At 39.8% G+C, this 27001-nt stretch overlaps 1 protein-coding gene across 2 annotated transcripts; it reads right to left on the reverse strand.

Moving 5' to 3' along the window:
- Window positions 1-1094: 1094 nt before the first annotated feature.
- mthfd1l (methylenetetrahydrofolate dehydrogenase (NADP+ dependent) 1 like) lies at window positions 1095-26697 on the reverse strand. 2 transcript variants are annotated; one of them, XM_056764345.1, is made up of 28 exons: window positions 26349-26697; window positions 24619-24703; window positions 24428-24478; window positions 24283-24336; window positions 24026-24150; window positions 23818-23918; window positions 23541-23677; window positions 23205-23316; window positions 22774-22850; window positions 22544-22641; window positions 22277-22450; window positions 20980-21116; window positions 20790-20836; window positions 19985-20092; window positions 19511-19585; window positions 18861-18963; window positions 17183-17259; window positions 15715-15855; window positions 15429-15497; window positions 12711-12822; window positions 9893-10032; window positions 9764-9805; window positions 7230-7330; window positions 6965-7142; window positions 5918-6025; window positions 5140-5292; window positions 1808-1921; window positions 1095-1580 (listed from the first exon to the last, which is right to left on the reverse strand). In XM_056764345.1, exons 1-27 carry the CDS (start codon window positions 26588-26590, stop codon window positions 1832-1834), a joined length of 2937 nt encoding a protein of 978 aa, XP_056620323.1. In that variant the 5' UTR covers window positions 26591-26697; the 3' UTR covers window positions 1095-1580; window positions 1808-1831. The 2 variants fall into 2 exon arrangements, with proteins under 2 accessions (XP_056620323.1, XP_056620324.1); XM_056764346.1 differs by lacking the exon at window positions 26349-26697 and having other exon boundaries at window positions 24428-24509; window positions 24619-24702.
- Window positions 26698-27001: the final 304 nt, after the last annotated feature.

Consider the following 27001-nt stretch of genomic DNA (forward strand, 5'->3'; position numbering starts at 1 on the left):
ACAACTCTGTTATTCTTCATAAAAGAGCAAGAAATCTAATCAAGAGGAATTTCAACTTTGTGAACTGGCACTTGACAATATGGATTAGTAATTCATTAAAACACTCATTCATGTCGGAGCCGATGGTCGAGTGGTTTGTCCTCCGACACATGGTGCCGATGCGTCCTGGGCGACCCGAGGACCCGGCTCGTGGTCCATTCCCCGACCCCACCCCCTCTCTCATCCACTTCGCTTCCTGTCCTCTCTAAAATAACTGTCTGTCCAATAAAGGCAAAAATACATCTTAAAAAAAAAAAATACATACATGTGCATACATCACTCACACATTCTTTCAAACAAACTTTGCTTTTGCATCTTAATTGGAACTTCTATTGTGTTGTATTATATCCCCTAACCAAATCCCTGTAAAACTAATGCTTACAAAAATGGTTCCCAAAACATGTGAAACAAGCCCCCATTCCACACACAAAAGTAATACATTTGTGGTTACTTAAATGTGTGGAATGGAACATGGTAGCTGTCATCATATAAAACTTCCCACATTTCTTCCTTGAAAGTGTGCATTTACTCAGTTTAAACCTTTGATAAGATTTCCACTATTGTGAATAAAATCAAAGTTGAAAAGATAAGCAAATCATTGCATTATTTTTATTCACATTTTACATGTCGTTTCAACTTTTCTGATTTGGGTTTATAACTGGAATTCTATTATATATGCATGTTCTCAATAAAATTAAGTTAACTCACAGCACTAAAACAGCTTTACTCCCGACACTCGCTGTCACCTCGTTCTTAAACTGCCCTCCATACACTGCTGAATTTTTCACTCAACACTTGAAAAACACAGGTTTTCAGACTAACAACTATTGCAACACAATGAATAAAGCTCTTCTATTTACTCACCTAGCAAACTGTGGTTAAAGTCTCTGAATTACAGATAACGGTGGAATGTTTCACACAAGATTGTCTGGCATGTACATGCATGCATGTGCAAAAACAATGAGAAGTATGTTTTATAAAAATCTGCATTTAGATTATAACAGAGAGAGACAAAGAGAGAGAACATGTGTCAAAAAATAACCACAGACAACATCTGGAATTTTGTTTTGGGTTTAGTGTTCAAATAAGAGCACCTTAGACATTGGATTCCAGTCATAATTGGCTGTAACAAATATTTGAAACTGAAGTTAAATACAGTACAGTTTAAAGAGAATGTTAACAGTACGCAAATATAAAGCAAATAAAGGTATCCTCTTGAATACTGTTGACATACCTCAGGTAACATTAAAGCCACAGATATTAAAGCATTAATAATGTATCAAGCCACATGGAATGCGCTTTGAAGCTTTTGTGCGTCATTGAATTGTAAACACTGGAAGTATTTAACTGGACGAAAAAAATCAAGACATTTCCTTAATGTAAAATTCATAACAAAAACAGGACCACAAATATTGCCATTATAAAATAGGAAACGATTAAAAGTGTAAAATTCTCATTGGTATGTTGGCACAGGGCTGTGGATGAGATGTGTATGACTGTGCATGAATGAAGGTCTACTCTACACAGATAAAGCAGAACATCTGCGAACAGAGAAGACACGTTTTGCATACATTAAATCACACAAACATAAATTCATAAAGCACACGACCCAGATTTTAATAAATGCTACCCAAATCCCAGTTTGTAGTTATTCAATACTGATCCTCTTATTTTGGGATAAGATATGATCTTTTTGGTGTGTGGCCTGAATGAAGTGCAAAGACAAAACAGCATCACCGTTTTGAAACACCTTTATGGGTTATCTTACCATTCAAGGGCTACACAAGCACGTTCAGAAGAGTCCTTTAATCTCCTCCGTAACAGGATCAAGGTCAATGTCATAGAAACAAGGTCTTGTAGGTAATCCTGGCATGGTGCTCATCTGTAAAACAGGTACAATTCAATGAGTCTTTTTGATTGACAATAAATCTTTGGGAAACCTTGGATATAAATAGACTAGTCGACAAAATGTCTATCTTATTTGACAGATACGGTATATCAAGCACATGAATAACAATGGGTGTGCATGAACAGTATATCAAGCCACACAGTGTCAGACTGTGAATGGAGGTATATTAAACTCCCGCAGCATGTGACAAAGATTGTATTACAAGAACGGGGAATTCAAGAAAATCATGTCTCGATGTACATTTTGTAAATGTTGAAACATCAGTCCAATGACATATTATAAAGGTTGATATACAGCAATTAAATATTACTTCTTATGATCCTTAAACAACAAAACTCAGTCAAGCTGACAGACACATGAACATCACCTTAAAATAGCACGAATTGAAATCAAGTGACTGGCACACATGTGAGACACAGGCAAAGGAAAGGAATTATCTTAATGAAATTTCAGCATTAAAAAAGAAAGACCAAGACAGAAAGAGAGGAAACAGCACATCATTTATCCAGCAATTTCACATTCCCCACAGAACGTTAACCTGAATTTAACAGAGGTCTCATATACTGAAGTCTAATGCACTGGATCCAGATAAAAAAATCTTTATCTGCCCTGCGTACAGACTCATAAAAGGATACACAATCAAATAATTTAGCATTGATTCCTCATGACCGATAAACATTTGTTTTCTGTGGTCATGTGAATATTTTCTGTTCACTTCACATCAAACTACTGTGGTTTCCCATCTTAGAACAAAGCCTCATCTCTCTTTCTCCATCTCTGAATAATTCAATCAAAAGAAAAATGTCTCTCATCCCTGATGTCCCAAGAGCGGTTAATTGGCTTATAAGAATAAATGAACTTCCTTGCAGATGATGTGGACAGATGATGACCAATTTCCTGTTTTCCTTTCAAAGCAAAAAACAAACACAATATACGTCCCAGTCCACCTTCAGAGTTTGGCCCCCCAAAAAGTGCAGTTTCATTCATTTTGTTTACCAATTCAGAAATCGTCACAACTGTTTGTCACTCCCTTTAAATGTGCCTGATCATGTGTGTATTGACTAATGTAGTTCTTTTCTCGAATACATTCCCCCAATTATATCCAAGTTTAATACACCATTATGTAATTGCAGAGAGCCTTAAAGCACAAGTAACCTCAAAATGTTGCTGAGTAAAAGTGTCTGCTACTAGCATCTGTTCACGTCAGTGTGATGGTCAGGTTGCCAGTACAGCAAAAGCCTTCCAGCAGTTTTTTCAGGAATCTATTGTGCGGTTTACAGCAGACACGGATTTGAGCAATAAATCTGAGCTGAGTGGAAGCTATGATCCATTGAGTCACATTGTTTTTTGGCTGACCCCTCCCTCACGTATCTGGCATATGACATCAGCCACTTCCTCCTGTTACCCCCACTAAGTCTGCTTTTGTCCCTCAGCGGCTTCTATAGAAAGGACCAGGCAGACAAACCCACTGGTCAGCTACAATCCCATTCTGTATGTAACTGCAGGTTGATATAAGAGCGAGAGAATTCAGTATCCTATAGACCCTTATTTAACTGACTCTGAATGAATAGTATTCAGCGAAAGAAAGAAAAAGAAAGAAAGAAAGACGGACAGACAAACATAAAAACAGGTAGAAAGACAAAAAACAGACAGAAAGAAAGAAAGATACAATGAAAAATAAAAGACATGAAAAAGTAATGAATGAAAGAAAGACAGATCCGTCTCTCTTCTGTCTTTTATCATATAAAATCATCTAGAAAAGACATGACATATAGGGAGACATATAGGAAGACATAAGACAGATAGAGGAATTAGACTTAAGTTCAAAGCGCTGGCAGTAAAGTTTGACAGGGGTTGAGGGTGAGGGGTCACGAGCACTGGCCGTGTGTCCTGCAGCAGCCCTGCAGAGATAAAAGCGGTCAAAACCGGTGACCAGACCAGAGAGGCGGGGTCACAGCAACCCATCTCCTAGCACGCTGCAGTGCGGACGCCTCACCCCGACCCTGAACCTTCATCACAGCCTGGACCTCACTCTCAACCCGGAAATCAACTTCCTTCCCTAAGCCTCACCCAGACAACACAACACACTAAAACATGCACTTCATACAGATTGGCTGACTGGATCAAACTGGATAAAAGACAACGGCTGGTCAGCACAAGTGTACATCATCACAGCTTCATCCACTAGAGCTGATGGAGCTCTAGTGGGTGAAGATACTGCCAAGAGCAGTGAAATTGTGAAATTACCGCCATAAACAGAAGACAGTTCTGTCCAAAACTCATTCAGAGCTAAAACTGCTAGAATTTGTGTCCGGATCATGAGGGCACTCAAACTAAACACAACAATGTTGTTTTAATAGCATCATAAAGCCAGAGGATCTATGCTTTTTGTAGAAAAAAAAAAACAGATGTCTTATATCTGCCTTACATAAATAAATCAAACTTTAACAAAAATGACATCTCAAACATTCACTTATATACACAAACATACAGGAAATTCATTCAAAAATAATGTAGGGAGAAAAGTTTAAAAAGTCACAAGGTGGACCAAAATGGGACAATAGAAAATAATGAAAAAGACTGTTCTGACGACTCTAAAGTTGAACGTCTTGAAACAGTGGTTCCTAAAGTGAACCAGCTGGGTTAAATGTGAACCACAAACACACGCACACACACACACACATGGACAAGCACGGGTCATACCTGTCAAAGTCAAGTTCTGAGCCCCATCTCACGTCACGTCGTAAGGGTTGTTTTCACAGCGCATAGCCAAGCAATCTCACAGGTTTCATTACAAACCCTAACTGAGGCCTACTTTCATTAACAATAATAAAAAACTGTCCAAAAACTGTTAGGAATTCAGACAGACAGATATTCCCTCCTTAGCCTAGCCAATATTGGCTGTAGGGAACAAAAACATAACGGCCGATGGAATTCGGCCAAGTGCTGTTTTAAAGGGCCCGGCGAGGTCATAGATCACAGGTTCAACCATAATCCTGGATCCTATTAGTAACTGAAACATCCACCTACTTACCAGCAAAGGAAGTAATAAAAGACAGAGATGTAAGGCAGCAGATGGCATCAAGAGCGAAGAGCCAACAAATATATCTACAGGGAAGAAGTGAGGGGGGAAAGATGGAAAAAAGGAATGGAAGACAAGAGTTTCAAAATCCGATTTTAAAGATACTCACAGTTCCAACTAAAGGGTAGATAAACCCTGCCCCGATGCTGGCACGCACATCTCTGATTGGCAGGATGAAACCTGTGGGAGCACCCTTTTTCTCCGGCATGTGCGAAAGAGACAGGTGGGTCTTGGCCATGCAGATAGGTAGAGCACCAAAACCCTGCGAGATACAGTTAAAGGGATACTTCACCCAAAAATGAAATTTCTTTCATCATTTACTCACCTCGAGTTGTTCCAAATCTGTATACATTTCTTTGTTCTGGTGAACACAGAGAAAGATATTTGAAAGAATGCTTATAACCAGAAAAATTTTGCCCCCCATTGACTACCATAGAAGGAAAATATACAATGGTAGTCAAAAGTGCCCCAAAACTGTTTGCTGTCCTACATACATCAAAGTGTCTCCTCTGTGTTCATCAGAACAAATCAAAAGTATAAGGTAATTTTTCCTACTATGGGAGTCAATGGGAGGCAAGATCTGTTTGGTTACAAGCATTCTTCCAAATATCTTTCTCATTGTTGATCAGAACAAAGACATTTATACAGATTTGCAACAACTCGAAGGTGAGTAAATGACGACAGAATTTTCATTTTGGGGTGAACCAACCCTTGAATACCCACAAAACATTTATATCATCAGTTTTTAGGCTCCTGCACCTGTTATCTATTGTGAACCTTGTTTTGGATTTATTTTGGGATAAACATATTGACTGCAAAACAAATGAATCAACCCGCATACACACAGTGCCTGTGTGATATTTAATAACAATGGTAATCTCTCTCACCTGTTGATTGTAGTAGTCTATTTTATCTTGAGCCTCGGGTGATAACTCAATGTCAGCAGCACCATAAATCTTCTGTGCAATTGTCCGAATCTTCTCCACAATAGGATCCTGTAAAAAAGTCACAAAAAATGTTTTCGACCACCAAGAGCTTCACGGAATAGCAGTAAAAGTTTTTAGTTAAAAGTTTCCTCCTAAAAGCTAAAAGGAAAAAGATGTGGTCGACCTTGTTGCCATGGATGATAGCAAACTTAGTAAATATGCCTACAGTGATTGGCTTATAAGGGATGGGTCTCTGTCAGTGACTGAATCATATGAATATTGAAGAACGAAATATCATGTTGCAATATAACAAAAAATTAAAGAGCTGAGACCATATGAGATTTTCACTGTGCGGTTTATGCCCAAATAACTTCACAGTAACGGTATTATCATACATTTTTTTAAATGTTAAAGGCAGGAGGGCATCAAGGAGAGATGAAATCAGATGATAGTTTTTGGTAGTACATGATGTCCCAGAAATCTTCCTTTGTGTTCAGCAGAACAAAGAAATGTATACAGATTTGGAACAACTTGAGGGACAGTAAATGATGACAGAATTGTAATTTTTGGGCGGAGTATCCCTGTTTCTCCTAAATCATCAAATTTTAGCCTTATAAGTTATGTGAACACAGGGCCAATGCTAACTTTAAAAAAATATGTGTGCAAACATCTTTATTATTATCATCACTCGCTCCTCTCTGATGGCCAGAAAATCCCCCGTAACCTTTTTTTTCGGGATAAATGTTTGGGATTGTAAGTGTCCAGACCTCTAATAGGATAATAGAAGCTAGTCAAAGCCAAGAACACAAATTACCAAGAAAGTGCCTTTCATAGCATTACTTAATCAAAGTCACAACCTCCAAAACTCGCTAAAGTTAACTGAAACCAGCTGACAGATTTACAACCCCCATTCCACCCTGACTGTGAAAACTCCAATGTGCTGAACAATTAATATAGCATTTCTGATCATGTTTAAAATGTCACTCTGATAAACACGTATGGCCTCACCTGCAGACTATAGAGCAATGTGAAATGGCTCTCTCGAGACCCAGCTTCTTTTACGGCATGTGCCAACTCTACAGAGCCCCGCCCACCTCTTGACCAATGATTACACGGCACAGCAGCTGAGGCCCCAGAATCCTCTGCGATGCGACACACCAGTTCAATCTCTGCTTGAGTGTCAGTGCTTTACAAAATGATAGAAAAGATATTAAGAATCAAAACTCCACAACTACAGCACCGCCTGACACTTTTTCGTTCAGATTGGTCTTACTTAAACACATTCAGAGCAACAACCACAGGAATCCCAAAGAGATGAGCGTTCTGAATCTGCTTCTTCAGGTTACTGCAGCCTTCCGCAACCAGCTGCAGATTCTGATGACAAAAAAAACATAAATCACAAAATATCAAATACTGTATAGATAGAGGATTTTAAGCCGAACACACAAAAACAAAACTCACTTTTGTCTAATCCGAGAATTAGAAACTAGCTAGTTATTAATTCATAAACATCTTATATTACAGGTTAAAGGAATTTACTCATTTACTACAATACTAATAAAAAGCTCTAACCAAATTGATGAGGCTGTAAAAGATTTTGGGGGGAATACTTACTTTGTAAATATAAACATACACAGAAACCATAAACATTGTTAATATTGTTTTTGCAGAGTGTCTTGAAATCATGCATGTGGCTTGTATCCATGTTGAAGTCAAACACATTGTGTATGTCTTTTAAGTACACTATAAATACAATTTATGACTGCACTTTAAAAACAAGAATGTAGTGAAATAAACTAGCTAGAAGCTTGGTTGCATTCTTTTTCATGGACTGAAACATTTGTTATTTTCTTTATCAGAGGATGAGTTGTTTCGTCCTTGAGAAAACCATCTACAGTGCTTTCCGGAAGGAACCTCCTGCTCCTTTTTTAAGCAAACCGGCGCTAACAGAGCAGAACCAGCCTCGGACAATAGACATCCAAAGCTCAGGAGACAAGCTTTGGTGCCTTCTGTTTCTCATTAGAAAACCGCACAATTAGCTTAAGCACTTGAGTTATTTTCCCAGCTGGGTTTGCTTTAGGAAACACTGTACCTGCTTTTCATCACTCTTTCTAGACTACAACTCCCATTACGCCTCTGTGCCTCTACCTCCATAAACAGACACTGTATTTTCCCTGTTAATTGAATAACACAAGCCACACTAGGGAGAAAGGGGGTCATATGAGATGGGCTGTGGCCCTGCGGAGCGTAGCAGGGTGCGTCAGGCACTCATTCACTCATCTCCCCCTTCCTCCTTTATTTTCCTTTTACCATTAGGGAGCAATATCGCAACTTATTGATGGGGTAAAATAGTACAGACAAGACTCGTAAAGGACAAAATTAGAATTTGCTATAGTTGGTTTCAGGAGCAACAATATAAAAAAAGTTATTCGGTCCAAACTTAAAAAGAATCAATAACTAGTTTAAACTTAATTCAACACAATTAAAATACAATAAAAAATAATATGAATTGTTATTAATATAAATTAAATATAAAGTAAATTGTTATATTAGAAGCTCCTTGCCAGACCAATGACAAACAGGGCATGTGCATCCAATAAAACCATCTATAAATGTTTCTCCGCTGATGTAACACTTTCTTGTATTACAATGTAATATTCAAAGAGTTATTCACAAAATCAGACCGCCAGTGACACCCAGTGAAAAAAAGGGAGGCGATGTTCATTTCAATGGAGAGCCGGCGACTTCCTGCGACACAAGCGGCAGTGATCGTTGGTGACAGGAAGTGATCGTTGGTGACAGGAAGTGATCGTTGGTGACAGGAAGTGATCGTTGGTGACAGGAAATGATCGTTGGTGACAGGAAATGGGCGTGTCTAACCATGTGACAAAGTTGAGATTTGCTCAACTTTATGCAAATCACGAGCGACTTTCCGGAGCGACAACCAATTGAAGTACAGCAGCAGAGCTCACGTCGGCGGTCTCTTGTCCGTTACTGTAGGGTATGTTTATAAATGTTCCTAATGGCCTCTCCAGAATTTTTTTTTCTATCTGTTACGATGTCACCGTGTCAGATTTTGCCGTTCACAAGAAACAATGACAGACTATGTGTGTCCGTCCGTCGTGAATGGGTTTTTGTTTTTTACGACGTGGGTGACGTTCACTGCGTATGCGATGTTATTGAGAAGGCATTACTATAGTGACTGACTGACTTTCGGAGACAAGCGGCTGCAGTATAATAACAAACCATAGGTATAGGAATTGAAGCAGCATGTTTTGTACTTGGCTGTTTTGGCATCAGAAAGAAAATCCTGACAGTGGACACATTCCTGGATTGCAAGACGGGGACAGTATGGGTTGTCCATTCTAAAGTTAGCCATTAGGGAAAAAATGAAACATGCTAGTCTTTATGTCGTGATACCTCGCAGGAGCAGTTTTGGTTGTTGTGTACTATGGCGAACTATACGAGACGACACGATTAAATCTTGCGCCTCGACGCCCCATGTCGTTTACAAATTACTACGATGTCCTACGACATGCAAATCGGGCCAAAATTGGGCTTAAAATCGTGTACTCTGAAGGCCATTAGACAACCAAAGCTAGGAACGCCTTCTAATGACTTTGTAGCAAGAGACTAGCGACAAAGTCGTTGGCGATCTGAATGCAGCATTATGCTCTGTTACTCATAATGTCTGATTAATGATCTTTATTTTTGCAATGTCATTAGGTGATATTAACGTCACAGAAACTAAAAGAAGAATTGTTCAAGTAAAAGTTCAATTGTTAAAGTACAATGATTATCTCGTACCTCGTCAACATATTCTTTAGGCAGCGGTACACCAGCTGTAACCTGTTAAAATATACAAAACATAAATTAAATGTTATATATTTAAAGTTCGAAAAATAGGAGAACATTGGCAGAAAAGCACACATTTACATTTGGTCCCCCTCCATGCATCTTCAGAGCCCTGACAGTGGCTACCAGCACCACAACATCAGGCCTCAGTCCGGATGTCCGGCACTTGATGTTAAAGAACTTCTCCATACCGATATCAGCACCAAAGCCAGCCTCTGTCACTGAGCACAGAAAAATACACAATAAGTTTAAACAACATTTTTATTTCTATGATATCGGGGTCCAAATAAGATTATATTTCCAGATTAGGTGTGCCCTTACACTTGCTATATTGTGCTCAAATAGATGAGAATGTAAAAATTCTGCAAAACAAAGGGAGGTTTTTGGAAGAAGGACAGTGACCAAACAGATCTTATCCCCCATTGACTCCCATAGTATTTATTTTGCCTACTATGACAGTAAATAGGAGGTGAGATCTTATTGGTAACTGTCCTTCTTCCAAATACCTCCCTTTGTGTTCATCAGAACAGAGAAATTTATACAGGTTTGGATCAACTTGACTAAATGATGACAGAATCTTTCAGTTTCGGGTGAACTATCACTTCAAATTAGTTGGTCAAGAATGATGATGAATTTTTTCCAGAATAACGGGTTCAACCTCGTGTACACACACATGCTCTCGCTCACGTACACATGAGAACTGCTTTTGCACTGACAACGTAATTTATTAAGCCGTGTCCCCACATTCCAGGCTGAGTTATTGCCATTCACTCATAACAATTATATAATTACAACCGTTTCAAAGTAGGCATCAGTGCACTCCAAAATCTTCTATTGATCCCATTCTTTTTGACCATAAGAAACGAGCACTAGAAACATTATTCTCAAGTCCCTTCCACCCCACCACAAGCCACTAATGTTTATTTTGTGTGTGAGAGACATGTACTGTTTGCTTTTTAACTGGTTAGTATAAACGTGAACGTACCACTGAACCACTGAATATGGAGCATTTCTACTAATCCATTTTTCCCAGAACCCTGCAAGTTTCCTGTGCTACTTCCCAGGCTTTAGGAGCAGGAGGGAAGGGGATGGGTAATGTTGTTATTTCCACTATAGAGGCCTGGCATATTTTCTAGGGGCTCTTCATCTGCGTGTATACGTGTGTGTGCGTGGTGGTCTGGCATTGTGTTTTGAGCGACTGTAAACCTCCTGGTGTCAGTCTTTGTTCTGCCCTAGATGCATCCGATATTGGCCACTTACACCTTTGGTCTCTTGTTTCCCAATGAGGCGAAGCCAGATATGTCCATCACAAAATTTTAAATAATAGGATTTACACTATTGAAATGTAAAAGCATCCTATTAAAAAAGTAAACAACCGAGTCAGTTTATCTTCAAGGCATTGCTCATGACCTTGGGACAACCAGGTGCAGAAACAAAGTAACCCACCCCCAACTGGGTTTGACAAGACTGGGAACATTGAAACGAATATATCACCCGTTCTTATGTCATCCACACACCATGCAGACACAGATTTACAGTCGTCTCAGTACTGAGGGGAATGTGAGGCGAGGAGTATGTTATTGGCTTTCACAAATCCACACTGCACAGAACCTGGAATGATCAAGTCATCTATCAGTCTGAGGCTAAATGTCCATCAGCTTCTTCTGTGTAGACCAAAGGTTACCCTCATACCCCTCTAGTATTCCTCAGCAAAGCAGTGCTTTTCCTGTGAAGTGGATCTGTTGTGTATAATCAGCTGATATGCAGTGTCCTCCCTCTCACCCACTGCGAAAACACAGCATACCACACATACCTTGGCATCAGGTAACGCATACAACCCCCCCTCATTGAAACTTGACAAAAGTCAACATAACTCCCAGAATTCCAGCTGTTTCTAGAGGCTGACGATCCAAGCCTCAAAAGGACTTGAATTGAGGAACGAGAGTAAACTAAACCGCTCAACTTAAGCGGTCCCAATCTGCCGTTCTTTACAAAGTAGCAAATCAAATCATCTCTAATAGCCCTGTAGGGGGTTCTAGCAATGTCTCTATTTAGAAGGATTTACATGCTGGCAGAAAAGCAGACATAAAACAAAAGATTATAAAAATTAGGCTTTAACTCTACACAAATCTTGGCCTGGTTTGGTTGGCGGTGTTTTCACTGGGATGTGGTGTTTAGTTTGTCTTGAGATGATGAAGGGGGAATATTACTCTGATGCTAGCATGGACCACATGGCCCTCAGCCATTCTTAGCATTCTTTAAGTGTCTGGGACAAGACATTGAGAAAGAGGGAAAGGGACAGAGTTAAAAGAACGGGGAAAAGGAATGAAGGAGAGAGATGTGGATTTTTTACACGTGGTGAGCTAAATCATTTTAAATACACTCAAAAATATATGTAATAAAATGCAATGTTTAAAGATTTGAAAGACTCGTTGTTGTTTAAAAACACAGAAATATCATCCTCCTGGTACGAAACAATGGAAGTCAATGATATGTTTCATTTACAATATGATAAAACACACATTTGAGTGTGTGCACGTAGGTTTTGAATGTGCATGTATGCTCAGGTGTTCAGGCACTGATAGGATTAACTGGATTCATCTTAAAAACAAAACATTCCTCTGAGGTTTAAGATAAAGTATCCGGTTCTTTGCTCAGCTTTACGCAAGCCCTAGAGGTTTCCTAGAGCTCGCAGACCGTGGTTGAGCATGTGAAACCACCCTGACACATGAGCAAAGCCCGAAGCAGAAAATAACCAAGCGTCACTATTTTCGGTTAAACGTACCCCCACATAGCCATTGTCTCTTGCCAGTAAATTTGTGTGCTATAAAAAAACAGCTGTGGTGTTCAAATGAATGCATTTGTTTGTATGCGTGTGTGTGTGTTTGTGCACACTCACCAACGTAGCCTTCTTTTCCTACTAGTTTGAGTGCCAGCTTGTCTGCCAGGATGGAGGAGTTTCCATGGGCGATGTTAGCGAAAGGTCCGGCATGCACGAACACTGGGGTGCCCTGGCATGAGATAAATAACAAATAACAACAATTCCTGTCAGAACCCATTGACAATATCTTACATTAGCACCTTAAGGGTTCACAACTGACACTGTGTCACAAAAGCACCTGAAAATGGTGTATTATTCCTTAAACATAAATCTATTGCTGAAAAACAACGCAGGCATTTTAACAAAATATTCAAACATATATGGTATCCTTCAACTACATACTTAAAAAACTCAAAATGTGTTTCATTGTCAAGTGTCAGAAGGCATTTGAAGCCTTGCGAAAATGTGGGGCTTAAACCAATGACCCTGTGGCAATCCGTAACAGGAAGGAGAAAGTTCAGGAAGATGGAAAAGCAAAGACACAAACAAAGAAATGGAGTGATGAAGTAATCCGAATTCAGGAAAAGGAAGTCAAATCTGGTAGGAAACTGAGGTAAAATGTGTCCTCTGTCAATGGAGAAACAGCAAGACTTCCTATATATCCTAAACATTTATCAGTGCATGCCAGCATCCTCATTTCGACACATCAGTAGGCCCTGATCATTAAATATTCCACACCACCCAAGTGTAAAGGTGATGTGTTCAAAGAAGTCAAGCGAGGTAAGCGAACAATGTTCACATCGAGGCGTCACCCTATTAAGTCCGTGTTTGCCAGTGGCTTGTCAACATCAATTACTTTTAAAGTAATTCTACCTGTTTATTTAATAAGTGATAACTTTACGAATGATCTGCTCCATTCTTAAAAGGCATTTCTTTTCACACAGCACAATGAATGTTGTTGTTCGGTTTGTCGCCAACACCCTGTGTGTTTGTGGCTTCCAAGATACACGTAATTTAGGAGCATGCTTTCTTTATAAGCAGAAATAAAAAACCTGCCATTCAACAAATTTGCCTTTACACTCAAATGAATGCAAACACAGTTACACGAGTACAGTTTTAACTTGCAAAACTTGCAGTTTCTTCCGCCCATTTTTATTTACACAAGAGTTTGGTCCGCTCATAACGTTTTATTTCTATACATCAAAGAATATCCCAAATAGTTTCTTCGATTCATCTTCACACGATTTCAACCAAAGCGTTAAATGATTTTGTTCATCTACGCTGCTGGCTTGCCATCAAGTCTGTCTAAAAGAACGAGAAAATATCTGTATGTGTGCGACTGTGTGAATGGAAAAGCAGATGTTTGGATTTCCAATGAACTGTCCTCTGGAAAATTTCACATGAAAAACTAGCATATCAAAAGATGCAAACTGATATGACGGGACACCTTTGCCCTGCGAGTGTGGAAAATGGGGGAGATGTGACGTGCCAAACCCAGGACGGATAGAAAACAGGAAAAACCAAGCAAAACAGAACAGAGAGGGCTCACTTTATAAGAAAAGTGTAGTTTTGACCAAGGCGCAATGGCGGAAAAATAAGAAATATCTATTGTCAGAAATGTCTTCAGAGGTGTATTAAGACCTTACGTAATGAAGCATTATGTTTTTATTGCATTAGAATGAGCTTTTTACATGCAACGTGGGTCCCCTTGCATGGAATTTGCCATGTTTCTACAGTAGCGATGAAAGGACAAACTGCTCTACAGAGAGCATTTTATATTCCTTCGGTAAAGAAGCAAAAACGTGACAACATCTTAGCCCTGTGTCAGTCCCGTAGTGCTTCGAAGCAGAGGACTAAGGTGTTGTTTCAATTAGAAAATCACTCCTAGATGCCACAAAATTTTATACACTGGACCTTTAAAGGAAAATGGAGACCAATTCGATTCTTTTCAGAATGAAGTTCCATTAAAATCATTTTTGGATGCATATGGGCTAAGGTTAATATACATGTGACCCTGATGAAAACATTGTGCATACACATTCAACTATATGAGTTTACACATACAAAGTCAGCTAACCTCACTCGATTGGACATATATCCAACTAACACAACTTACTCTCTCTAGAAAAAAGTCCCTCAAGAATCTAACCAGGCCTATATGTGAACACATGCAAGTCCTTTTGTTTAGTCATTCGCATACCAAACACACACACACATCCCAATCCCAGCAGGAATAATACATCACCATGCAAAAAGACTATTCCCACAACCCTTTGCGGCCTGTTCCATCCTGATATGATTCCTCCTCACTAAAGAAACAGGAAACCAGGCAGGAAAGTTTTCACAAAGCAATTTTGCACCCGCTCTCTAAAAACACGCAACTCCTATGCACACATACACGCATACACTACCGAACATCAATCGCGAGTCATTAGCATGTTTAAAAGCCGTAAAGATGAAAGGCATTCCAACAATCAGGCTTTTCACCACTGTCTATTTCTCATTTCCAGTTTCTCTCGTGGCGCTTGGGGTGTGATGGTCGAAGAGCGAGACACACACCCACTGAGCCAAAACCAAAACCAGATGTATGTATGTTAGTGCGCGAGCTTTCCGTTTCATGCTTCTAATATTCTATCGCTTCACCAACGCTGAGAGTATCAAGTTTGGGAGTTTCCATGAAGATAGCGTGGCTATGACCGCTGAGCGTGTGGGTATGTGTGACAGAATATAAGAAAAATAGCGCACGAGCGAGCGCCTGTGTAAAAGATACTAACAAAGCCAAGGAAAAGGTCTCACCTCCAGTGTCTGCATCAGCGTGGGTTTGATGGCGTCTTTCATGAGGACTGCTAAAGCACCGGACACACCCTGAAAGAGAGTGATCGATTAATGTCAAAATATTTTTGTTGAAGCATCAAGTCGGGTCTAATGTCTTTATAGTGATTAAAAGTACGAAATTCTTGAAAAGGATATACGGCACAACATCCTCTTTAAGGGTTTATGATAAAGACAAGTAACGTCTCAATGCGAAAACAAAATATATCTAGTCTGTTAAGCGGACAACTTGTCGACAGTCAACACAAACCAGGTCATCTGCGGTGATCGGCTGGCCGTTTCTGCTGCTCCCTATGACCATACGTCCCAATCTGGCCCTCATGTCAGCCAGCCCATCAGTCAGAGCCAGGATGGCCATGATCTCGCTGGCCACAGCTATATCAAACTGGGTCTGAAAAAAGAAGACAGGTTACATACCATTAAACACACACGCACTCACACGATAATTTAGGTGATTTCCATTCAAATGACTCTTCGGAATGATGTTATCTGACACGTCCGCAGACATCTGCCAGCGGTGGTTCTTTATCCTACAGTATGTGACCAAACTGCTCCCGCATGTGTCCATGTCAACCCCAGCTGGAGGAAAGCCGAGACGTCCTGGTTTAACTCTCAGCTAATAAATACTCCTTTAATAAAACAGCTGGGAGCAGATAACGGGTGGCCAGATGCCTTATGAGGAGAGATGGTAGGCTGCTTAACAGAAATCACTTGTGCCATTAGCACCTGTCACATAGCTACATGCTAATAGTTTTCGCCAAATTTGAATTTAAATTATTCATAATTCATTACTAAGGTAATAATATTTCTTTAGTACGTACAATTTGTTTACTATAAATTTGAAAACATGTTTAAAAGAAACGGTTCAACCAAGAATGAAAATTCTGTCTTCCTTTACTCAAGTCGTTCCAAATCTGTGTAAATTTCTTTGTTTTTCTTGTGAACACATCGAAATATATTTGGAGAGTTCTTGGCCTCATTGACTACCATAGTAGGTAAATTTGCTTTCTATATTTCTTTGTTCTGTTGAACACAAAAGAAGATATTTTGAAGAATGGAGGAAAGCAAACAGTTCTGGGGCCCTTATGACTACCATTGTTATTTTTCCTACTGTGGTAATCACTGGTGTCGAAGAACTGTTTGGCTACAAGCATTCTTAAAAATGTATTTCTCTGTGTTCATCAGAACAAAGAAATTGATACAGATTTGGAACAACTTGAGGGTGAGTAAATGACAAACTTTTAAATTTCTCTGAACAGTCCCTTTAACTTGCTTGTCCTCAAAAGCTTTGCATTTCAAACGCAAACCTTTACTATTTCCAAAAAATACATACACAGTACACTGCACTTCCCTAGAACACAACTGCTGTGCTCCAGTGCATGTTTCAGTGGTTTTGGTACAGTTGGAAAGGGGGGGTTAGCTTTGGGTGAATGTAAGCACATGCTTGGCCATCTCACAGGGTTTGCTATGCAAGCAATAAGCCCTTTTTGAAACATTTGCTTTTACTTAGCCTGTTTCCCATTGAGGTGCATGCTGTTATCTGGCCGATTTGGGGCCATTATTCCTGACAGCTGTTGACATACCGCAGGACTTAATTAATTCCAGTTAAAGGAAATATACGTAAAAGTGAGAGAGGTACTGATTAAGAAAACAAGACAAAACGTTGGTGTCACATGATATTGCTGTTTAACTAAATGAAAACTTTTAACAGTACGTACCTGGCGGGCATGGCCTTTTTCAGTGTTGGCTTGGCCAACAGTGATCTTTCGCAGAAATCGGTCATTGGTATCAACAACTGTGATAGATGTAAAAAATCAAGGTTAAGAATTGAGAAGGGAGATTCAACGTTTAAAAAAATATTTACGTGCTTGAGGCAAAGACTGTGTCTTCTAAGAACCTGCTCACTTATGATAACATAAAATCTGGTACAACTAAAACACTTCACTTGTGTTTCCTTGAGCTTTTTCTCCTAAATTCAACATTTTAACCAGGTTGCAATAACACCAGACTGGTTAGCTTGCGCTATCTGCTCAAACATAGCTGCTGTGTTTGAAAACAAAGCCTGGAGAGAATAAATGGCATGAGGGATCTCAGCTGGACGCTAAGTGTTGCAAGCTGGATAGATCTCGCCGTCACTGCTGAGATGTATGAGGCAATCTAATGAATCTCACAAAACCAATGACCTAAGAGACCCAGAGCGGTTTACGCCAAGGGAAACCATAACCTCACAATAACAGGCATTCCTCAAAGACCTTGCGCATTTTTCGGCCAAGCAAAATGTGGGAGGGGGCAATCAGACATAAACACAAAACTCCCAAAGGCCAGGGAAGTTGGAGAAGGAATTCAAACCCTCCGGTATTTTCTCAAACAAACGCAGAACAATTATAAGCCTCGTTTGCGGTTTAGTACGCTTTAAGGCTTTCTGTTTCTCATTTCCCTCTTGTATATTTGTATCAGTTCATCTATCTGCGAGTGTACGGCGTACATGCTGCATCGAAACATATAATCTGAAAACTTCTATAACAAGGAAGGAATGTGCTGATGTCAAGCAAAAATCATCATTCACAGCGATACCTTTTCATAACAGACCGTAGGAAACCCATGGGAAGCCTAATGGCTTACATTAGACTTTACGAATGTCGCAGAGATGATCTTCAGACGTTTCCTCAGGCAGACATATAGAAACATGCACTCTCCCTCAGAGCAGGAGAGATGTAAAGCTGGTCTTAATCGTCCAGGCCCCTCATCTTAGCGTGTACTCTTAACCCGACTGAGTAAATATCCCATCAGTCACTGCAGCGCTATCTCCCTGACGTTCAACTTTGGGCTAAAGGCAGCAGATGTTCCCAGGCGGCCATAAGAAAAACGGGAGACGCCCGATGCAGCTGAATGTGCAGATCTCAGGCGGGACAGCGTAATAATAAAATGCAGAAGGTCTACGTTGGGTTTCCTCAGCAGATGTGATAAGAGTTGTAAGTGGGTTCAAGGGGGCTAGTTTTCAAAAATTGCTCTGGAAGGATAACAACAGACAAATGACTTGCATACGACTTACCCCATGCATAGTTTACGCCAAAGTTCTGTTTGCCAACTTGAATTACCACAAATTGGCCAGTTAGCTGTCGAATTTAGGTAACATTTACCGCACATCATCTACTGTCCTACAGACTTCATACTCTTGCCATTTTAGTTGACTACAGAGATTGAATAGGGTAGAGAAACTTCTCTGCGTATGAAAATCGTGGTAAGATCATCTCTATGGCAACAGGGAGTGGCACACAGTCAGCTTTCTAGCAACTTAGTATACTCAGCTTCCTGCAACCTAAAACCTCTGTGACCTACCAAGCATGGAGGGAAAGAAAACTATGAGGAACTGTAGACCAATACACCTGCACCTACCTCGCTGCCACGTGACCTTTTCAGGGTCAAGGTCAAGACGGACAAATGAGTTAATCTCTTGTGGAGTCAGGGTATGAGGGTCAGATTTGTTTATTCCAAGACGCTGAAAACAAACACAAATCTAGTATTTAAACATTTTCATAACTGAAGTAAGTTCTGGACTTGAATCAGACAAAGTAATAATTTAAATTATTTTGCAATTGAATTCCCAATATGTCCATAAATGCCTTTCAAATTGTGGTTAAATTATAACCTTTAATTGTTGACCGCCTCTAAAATTCAAATTACTTAAACATTTAATCTTATATTTCAAAATGTAAGTCAACTCAAGCTGTCCCTGGGCAAACATAAACAGGTTTTGTGTTTGGAAGGGACTCCCAGCTTATCTGTGTAAGAGCCAAAACAACACTTGCCGTGTTTACTTAAACAGTGAGACAAAAACATTTTTGTGAACTTGCTGTGAATTATTTCCACAAAATGAGAACATTGTTTGACAACAGCTTCATGAGGACCCCTAATGGTAACTTGATGTATTGCATCTGTGTGTACAACCTCTATCCTGAAGAACTGATGTAAGGCAAAACTAAATGATTTTAAAAATTGTCTTTAAAACAATGAATGAACGGTCAGACCTGTTCAGACGGACTCACCTGTAGACGAGACAGCTGTATAGGAGAAAAGCGTCTCACACCATTAACAGACGGCACTAGTCTGTTGTACAAGGCCTGCAAAATATGCAAGTCAATGTGTTGTAAAAAACTACAATAATGCATAATTGTTTGTTATGTGGTAAATCAACACATATCTCATTGAATTTAACTTTTGACCTGAAGCAATCCTGTAAAAGTGCTTAAAGGAGTAGTTCACTTTAAAAATAAGACTTTTTGATATTTTTAACAGTCTCCCATTCACTTGCGTTGGTTACAATAGAAGTGAAGGGGGGGCTGTGCTGTTCTGTTAATAACATTTTTCAAAATATCTTCTTTTGTGTTCTGCAGAAGAAATAAAGTCATACAGGTTTGAAATGACAAGAGGGCGTGTAAATGATGATCGAAAGTGAACTACTCTTTTAATTATTTCATGACCAAAGTGAGACTGAAAATCCAACAGGAACTCGTTGTTACCTTGTCTGACTGAGAGGCTTCATGAAGAATGCGGGCATCAATAGCTGCTGCGACCAGATTATTGGCTGCGGTTATAGCATGAATGTCACCTGTGAGGTGAAGATTAAACTGGAAGAAAAAGAATAAACAGAAAGTGAAGTCCAAAAGTGTACACACATTGATTGACATTTTGAGACCCAGAACCCAATTTATATCAAATACTTTCAACAAAAAATGCAACAAAACGAACATTATGGCACAAAATAGGAGATATTTAAACTCTTTTGTACAAAAGTGACACAAGATGCTTTTCAAAATACTCTCCATTCACACTAGTGTCACATGGCCCATGAGATTTCGCTTAATTTGGGGAGCCTATGCAAGTTTAAATACATGCTCTTAATAAAATAAAAGGTTGACATAACAAATACTAAGAACTTCTCATGTATGTTTTTCAATACAAATACAAATTTAGATGTACTAACATACACTGATTAACTAATTCATAATGAGCAAAAAGGTTAAAATACTGATCAACTTAATCTGTTATATGAGTGAGAAAAGGCAGAAGAGGATAAAACCAGATTAAAATTCGAAGAAATATCTTATTTGACTTTGTCTTAAAGGGACAGACATCTTTTTTTGTCAAATACAGGTTTACAACCACATAAGGCTGAAAAAATGATGACAGAATTCTCATTTTTGGGGGATCTATCCGTCTAATGGCTGTGTGATTCTGATGCCTCTCATCAGTGACAGACAACCGTGGCATTCTAAGGGAAAGAGTTTTGTGATAATAGGAGACAGGATGTCTGTCCTCCCTCACCTCCTCCATAGGAATGACCTGGGCATATCCCCCGCCCGCTGCTCCTCCTGTGGGGAGACGAAATAATGAACCATGCTGATAAACAGACAGCAACACAAAAGACAAGACAACATGCCTGATATAACAAGACAATGTCAATCATAAACTTCAATATCAAACCGAGGTTAAGCAAACAGAAACAGAAGCGCACCTTTGACTCCGAAGGTCGGGCCCTGGGAAGGCTGTCGCAGACAGGCGAAGGCGTTCAGCTTGAGATGAGCCGAGAGGGCCTGGACCAGACCTATGGTCACCGTACTCTTGCCCTCACCCAGAGGAGTGGGAGTTATACTAAAACACACAGACCAAACACATCATAAACACACTGTCCTTTTAACACAAATACCAAGTTTTGTCTTTCTTCCTGTAGAACTGCTTTGAAACAATGCAACATTGTTAAAAGCGCTATATAAATAAAATTGAATTGTACTCTTAGCACAGCCTTTCAGGTTTTATAAGGTTAAAACTACGCATAGATTAAACAAAATGAAATGTTAAAATAAACTTCGAGCGAAAATCAAAATCTTCTAGTTTTTCGTAATAGTGATACACATCACATAACATATATAAAAAAGTACAAAGCAGAGGTTCGTGAACTATTTTAGGTTTACAAATATTTGGTTAAAACCAATAAAACATACAGCTCAAACGACCAAAACATTGTGATCAAAATGTTTGCAGTGAATTTCTTGGAACCAACCAAATTTACAGTTCTGCACATTTAACCCAATATAATGAAGGAGTTGCGACTACACGTTTACTCATTATTTTCCCTTTCCTCTCTTCTTGCTCTCCCTCCTCTGATCTCGCCGTTTCAGTCTCCCAACAACCCCATAAGCAACCTCTCTACCTCTTTTGCTCTCTCCCTCTCTCTGTCTTTATGTGAAACAGCTTTTTTGGCAACACAGTAAAGGCATGCCACTGGCTGACAGTAATTGAGTGGGTTGTGCGGGAGGGCAGTGCCGCTTCACAGGCTCTGTAGGTAGAACAAAGGACTGAACTTAAAGAAGGAGAGTCTGGGGAGAGGAAAGGGGTAGTGATAAAGCCGGGGGTCTCTGCATTCCCCACACACATGAAAGAGCCACCGGCCCCCCAATCGGAGAGGACCGAGCCATGCTTCACACACACGGATGAAAGGGAGGTTCCCGGTGGGCCCGAGAGCCAGCAGCAGATAAGATCCCTGGGCCCACCAATTACTCTCTCTAGGAATTTAGAGGTAGAGTACAAACACACACACCTGAAACCTCACATGATTGTAACAGTACACCCTGAAAGTAGCTCTCATTTACTTGCAATACAAAAGGATGAGTACAGCTTATTAATGTACTAGTTTCGTAAGCAAAGAAGACTACAGATTATCTATTTTGTGAAGCTCAACCAATGGTGTGACCTGGGGGCGGGATGTTTAATAATGCAATTAAACCAAAGTTGAGTAAAGACAGATGCCGCACCCTGCAACCAAGATGTATTTGCCATCAGGCTGATGCTGGAGACGGTCAAGGAGGGACAGGTGGACCTTGGCTTTGGTGGTACCATAGGCCTCCAGCTCTTCTGGAAGCAGCCCGATCTCCTCAGCCAGCTGAGATATGGGCTTGGGGGTCTGTGATCTTGAGATCTCAATATCACTGTGGGAAACATTAAAAGACAGCCATTGATCAGAGAAAAGTCGTCAACAATGTTGTATCTTTTCAAGAGACTTATAGAAGAACTGCTCATACCTGGGCACAGGGGACAGTGGTTGAAGTTTTAGTGGGCGGAGCCTCCACGGTTGGTACTGTTGTGCCTTCATCCACCTACTGCTGCTCATTACCACATGCTTAACAATCAAAATACAAATTTTAAAATAAAAAAAACCACTTTAGCATACTAGTGCACAGGTATAATGCAATAAAACTCAAAATTCACATCATCACTCCTTACAATCATACAACAGTAGAAGGTCCCTTACCTGCATTCTAAGAGCAGCACTTAGAGACCCGACAGAAGAATCATTCTCAACCCCGTCATCCCAGCTGTCAGTGTGTTCTAAGAAATTACATCATACATAGGAAAGCATGGCTCAGTCTGAGCATCAATGAAAATAAAATCAGTCATGTTTTATTATTATTCCCACGCTAACGGAATGCTTGTGTTTATGCCGTATAAATCACGGGCTCTATATCCATTACAGTCTCTTGGCAATGGCAAGTCATTTAAGTGCAGCCTGCATTTCTCTGCATTAAAGATAAATCACCTGCTTGCCTTTTACATCAAGTGTTTTTGGCAGACTTTAATAAGTCCCTCAATTCTCAAATGACAATGAATGGAAGAATAAAAGACCAGCGTAATTTTACTCTCAGAAATGTATGACCTGCCAAGCAGCCTAACTTAGAGACATACCTCTGACCAAAGCAAAGCCGAGGTTGATGACTGCAACCCCTGGCCTCAACCAGGTGGATGAGAGACGCTTAAGCCCTGTCTCCAACATAACCACAACATCTGACTCCATGACCTAAAAAGCAAATGTGCAAGATGGTTAAATACAGGAGTCATAATTAACCACATCACACAGCAAATACGAGTCAGATTCAGAATCAATCAACTTGACTGCAACAAGAAACTTGTACTGTACATCTCTCATAACTTATGATCAAATCTCATTTCATAAAGCAGCACTGGCCCCTGCTGGTGAAAACAGCTAAATACTCAAAGGAAAGCTTAAACTCCCTCTCTCACCTGTTTTTGTAGCATCTCTGAGCGCCACTCACAGGTCTGCACCATCATGCCATTGTTTTGCATCAAACACTGAAGAGCCACTTTCTGGGGACCCTCCACACCCACCAGCAGTGCCATTTTGCCAACCAGCGGGGCATCTGAAATTACACAAAAAGATAGTAATGAACAACAATTATATATATTGTAATTAAAATATGAGTTTTCGGCCTGATTTTCACAGACAGACTCACTAATATTCACATGCATTCTCTAGACACACAAACAAACAGATACGCACATTGCCTGGTGAGCAGCTCCAGCACGGCTTCAGCTACAGGTGATGTAAAGCCTTCTCTCTGATCCCCCAACACCCCGCGACCTATATTCAGATCACAAACTCTGCAAACACAGACACACAGGACGGCCTGAGCATCTAACACTTACTAAGTGCCACCGTGTCAGACAAGAAATCTGTATGTAAAAGCGATTTGCAAATAAACACTCACCCATCCACATCCTTTTGTGGTTTGGTGGCGTTACGGACAGCACTGGACAGGAAGGACTGAGGCAGGTGCAAGAAAATACCATGAACACAAGAATCTTCATTCAACCTCAAGATCTCCTCAATCACCTATAAGCAGAGAAAGCAGATGATCAGAACAGTTCAGGAGTCAGAAAACTACCACCATCTGTCATATTAGAAGTCTGTATCTTTTGAGACACTAAAGCTAATGACTCTCAAATTTTGCAACATCAAGCTGACCTCATCTTCCGTGCACTGGCGCGGTAGACAAATTTGAATCACGTTTAAGCCAATCTGTGTAGGGACAAAATCAGGAACACATTAATAAAGGCTTCAAATCACAGTCTGTAACTAGACTGTACATGATGAGGAGGACGGATTTTACCTTTGCAGCCATCTTTTTGTTAATCTCCAGCAAACTGTCATCCTCACCAGCCTGTCATTGACAAATGTCGTTTTCACAGTGTCTGATATCGCGCATATATCAAAAGATATGTATATTGTTACATCATTTATTTATAGAAAATATAGTCAAAACCTAGAAAAATGTGTTTAGAATGTAGAAGGAAACCAAACCTGTATAATGGCCAGTGTAGGTTTAAGGCATGGGTGGATTTTTCCAATAGCTCTGAGCTCCTCCCTGCTTCTCTGAATGATGTCACTGTAGGTGACAAATTATCATAAAGTTACTTTTTACCATCCAACTCACTGTGCTTTTAACATGGTGATTTGATCTGAAGCCATGATCCCCTTTTTAAAAAAGTTTATAACTTTTTAAATGAAGTTATCATTGTTGTTATCAGTCTTGCAACTGAGATATGACTAATACAATATAGTCTGCCAGGATAAGATCAGAATCAATGCTGACCACAAATCAAGCATCAATGAATCAATCAGTTTGCCTCTAGTTTTGAGCTTTGGGTCACAAACTTTGAACATTAGTGCACAAGTCCACAACCAGTTGACAGATTTCAACCTTTTTGGTCATTATTTCTGCATTTTAGAAATTCATAACTGCACAGTTCGAAGCTTGATAATAACCGTTTGAAAAAATATCTAAACTGTTGTCATGAGACACATCTAGAAGTTCATAACCTCTTGATAATGTTGCCTTGGAATCTGCTGCATCTGCATCTTTTGTAACGCTGACTCAAGTAATCGTAGTGATTTTTTAAATTTAGTGATTCTTTTTAAACCCTGAAGCATACCTGAACTTTGACTTCATTTGCAAACAGGTCATATCTAAAAAAAATGAAGGGGACACATGTAGGCTATGGCTGAAAATCACAGAGTTAAACGTAAGTAAATGTAAGGATTTACATTTTCATTTCATTTATGCATTAGCAGACGCTTTTATCCAAAGCGACTTACATAGGTATTTGCAGTCCCCTAGGGTTGAACCCACAATCTTGCGTTGTTAACGCAATGCTCTTACCGCTGAGCTACAGGAAAGACTTAATTCTCAGATTTGATAAGAATCAAAGTGAAAATTTGGTATCAATTATAATCTCTTGGTTAATATGTTAGGGCATAAAAAACGGTATAGACACTTCAAAATTGAAACAACAATCCCATACAGGAGACCGCTTTAAAGGGATTTAAATTATGTCATCATTTACATGTTCCAAATCTCCATACATTTCTTTGTTCTAATGAATACTGAGAAAGATATTTGGAAGAATGCTCTTAACCAAACAGATCTTGCCCCCCTTGACTACCAAAGTAGGAAAAATAACTTTTTTTGTTGTTCTGTTGAACACGAAAGAAGACATTTTGAACAATGTACGAAACAGTTATGGGGCACCATTGTATGTTTTCCTACTATGGGAGTCAATGGGGGGCAAAATTTGACTATAGGCATTCTTCCAAATATCGTTATCCGTCTTCATCCGAACAAAGAAATGTATACAGATTTTGAAACAACTCGAAAGTGAGTAAACGATGACAAAATTTTCATTTTTGGGTGAAGAATCACTTTAAATGAGGTCCTATACTGTAACACGGACCAACATCTTAAACGCTTAAAAATCAGATATTATAACAAAATCGCATTAATAATGTTCAACTCTGACTTTTCCCGTATAGACAATTTATACAAAACACAACTCGCCACGCATGAAACGTGTAAGTTAACGGGAGCCATAAGTTACATCAGCTGGCGCCTGGCGGTCAAACGCCGGTAACACGTGGGGAGACATCAGACTTGTTGAAGCACAATAGCAAAGTTGCAACCACACCGTTCTACAATCGTAAAAACACTCAACATTACCCAGAATATTTGTCATCTCAGTTTATTTTAGTCTTACCTAATGGCACCTTCATACACGGGTACATCTCTTTTCCTCGTGTGGCTTTTAAAGCTCGTAACCGTTTCGCTCGAGCCGCTACCGCTGCTTGAACTTACTCTGCGAGCGGGTGAATGAGAAACCGTATTACTATCAGCTATGAATCTGTTCACCGGGGTTAAAACCGTAAAACCGCTGGTTCTTGATCGTCGAATGTTCGAATGGCTCCGGTGAGCATGACGAAACGCGACCGACAGTTTCATGGCGCTCCTGGATAACGTCCACCAGTGTCTGCTACTGTGTAGCAGAGACAGAGAAGAGTTCGTCTGATGTTCAGGTGCAGTACTGGAAAAGTCAAGGGGCGGGCGGGAAAGCGCACAATGTGCACACACGGAGGAAATGCGGAATTGACTTGTGTTTCTCTAGACTCTTAGGCAATCTGTAAATACTGATACACAAGTCTGGTCAAGAAGAGATGACTCACCAGGCATGACAGACAGCATTAGGAAACATGTTTGTCTATATTCATCTCATCATTTCTTTATTTTATAACAAGATAGTACTATGGTTGTTTGTTTTAATCTGTTCTACATTTGTGCACCATTTATGCTTCATTTGACAAGCAATTATGTATAATGAAAACCTATCCATCCATTTTCTACTGCTTATCCGGG

Source organism: Triplophysa dalaica, chromosome 13 (genome assembly GCF_015846415.1).
Source record: "Triplophysa dalaica isolate WHDGS20190420 chromosome 13, ASM1584641v1, whole genome shotgun sequence".
In the NCBI taxonomy this organism is placed as follows: Eukaryota; Metazoa; Chordata; class Actinopteri; order Cypriniformes; family Nemacheilidae; genus Triplophysa; species Triplophysa dalaica.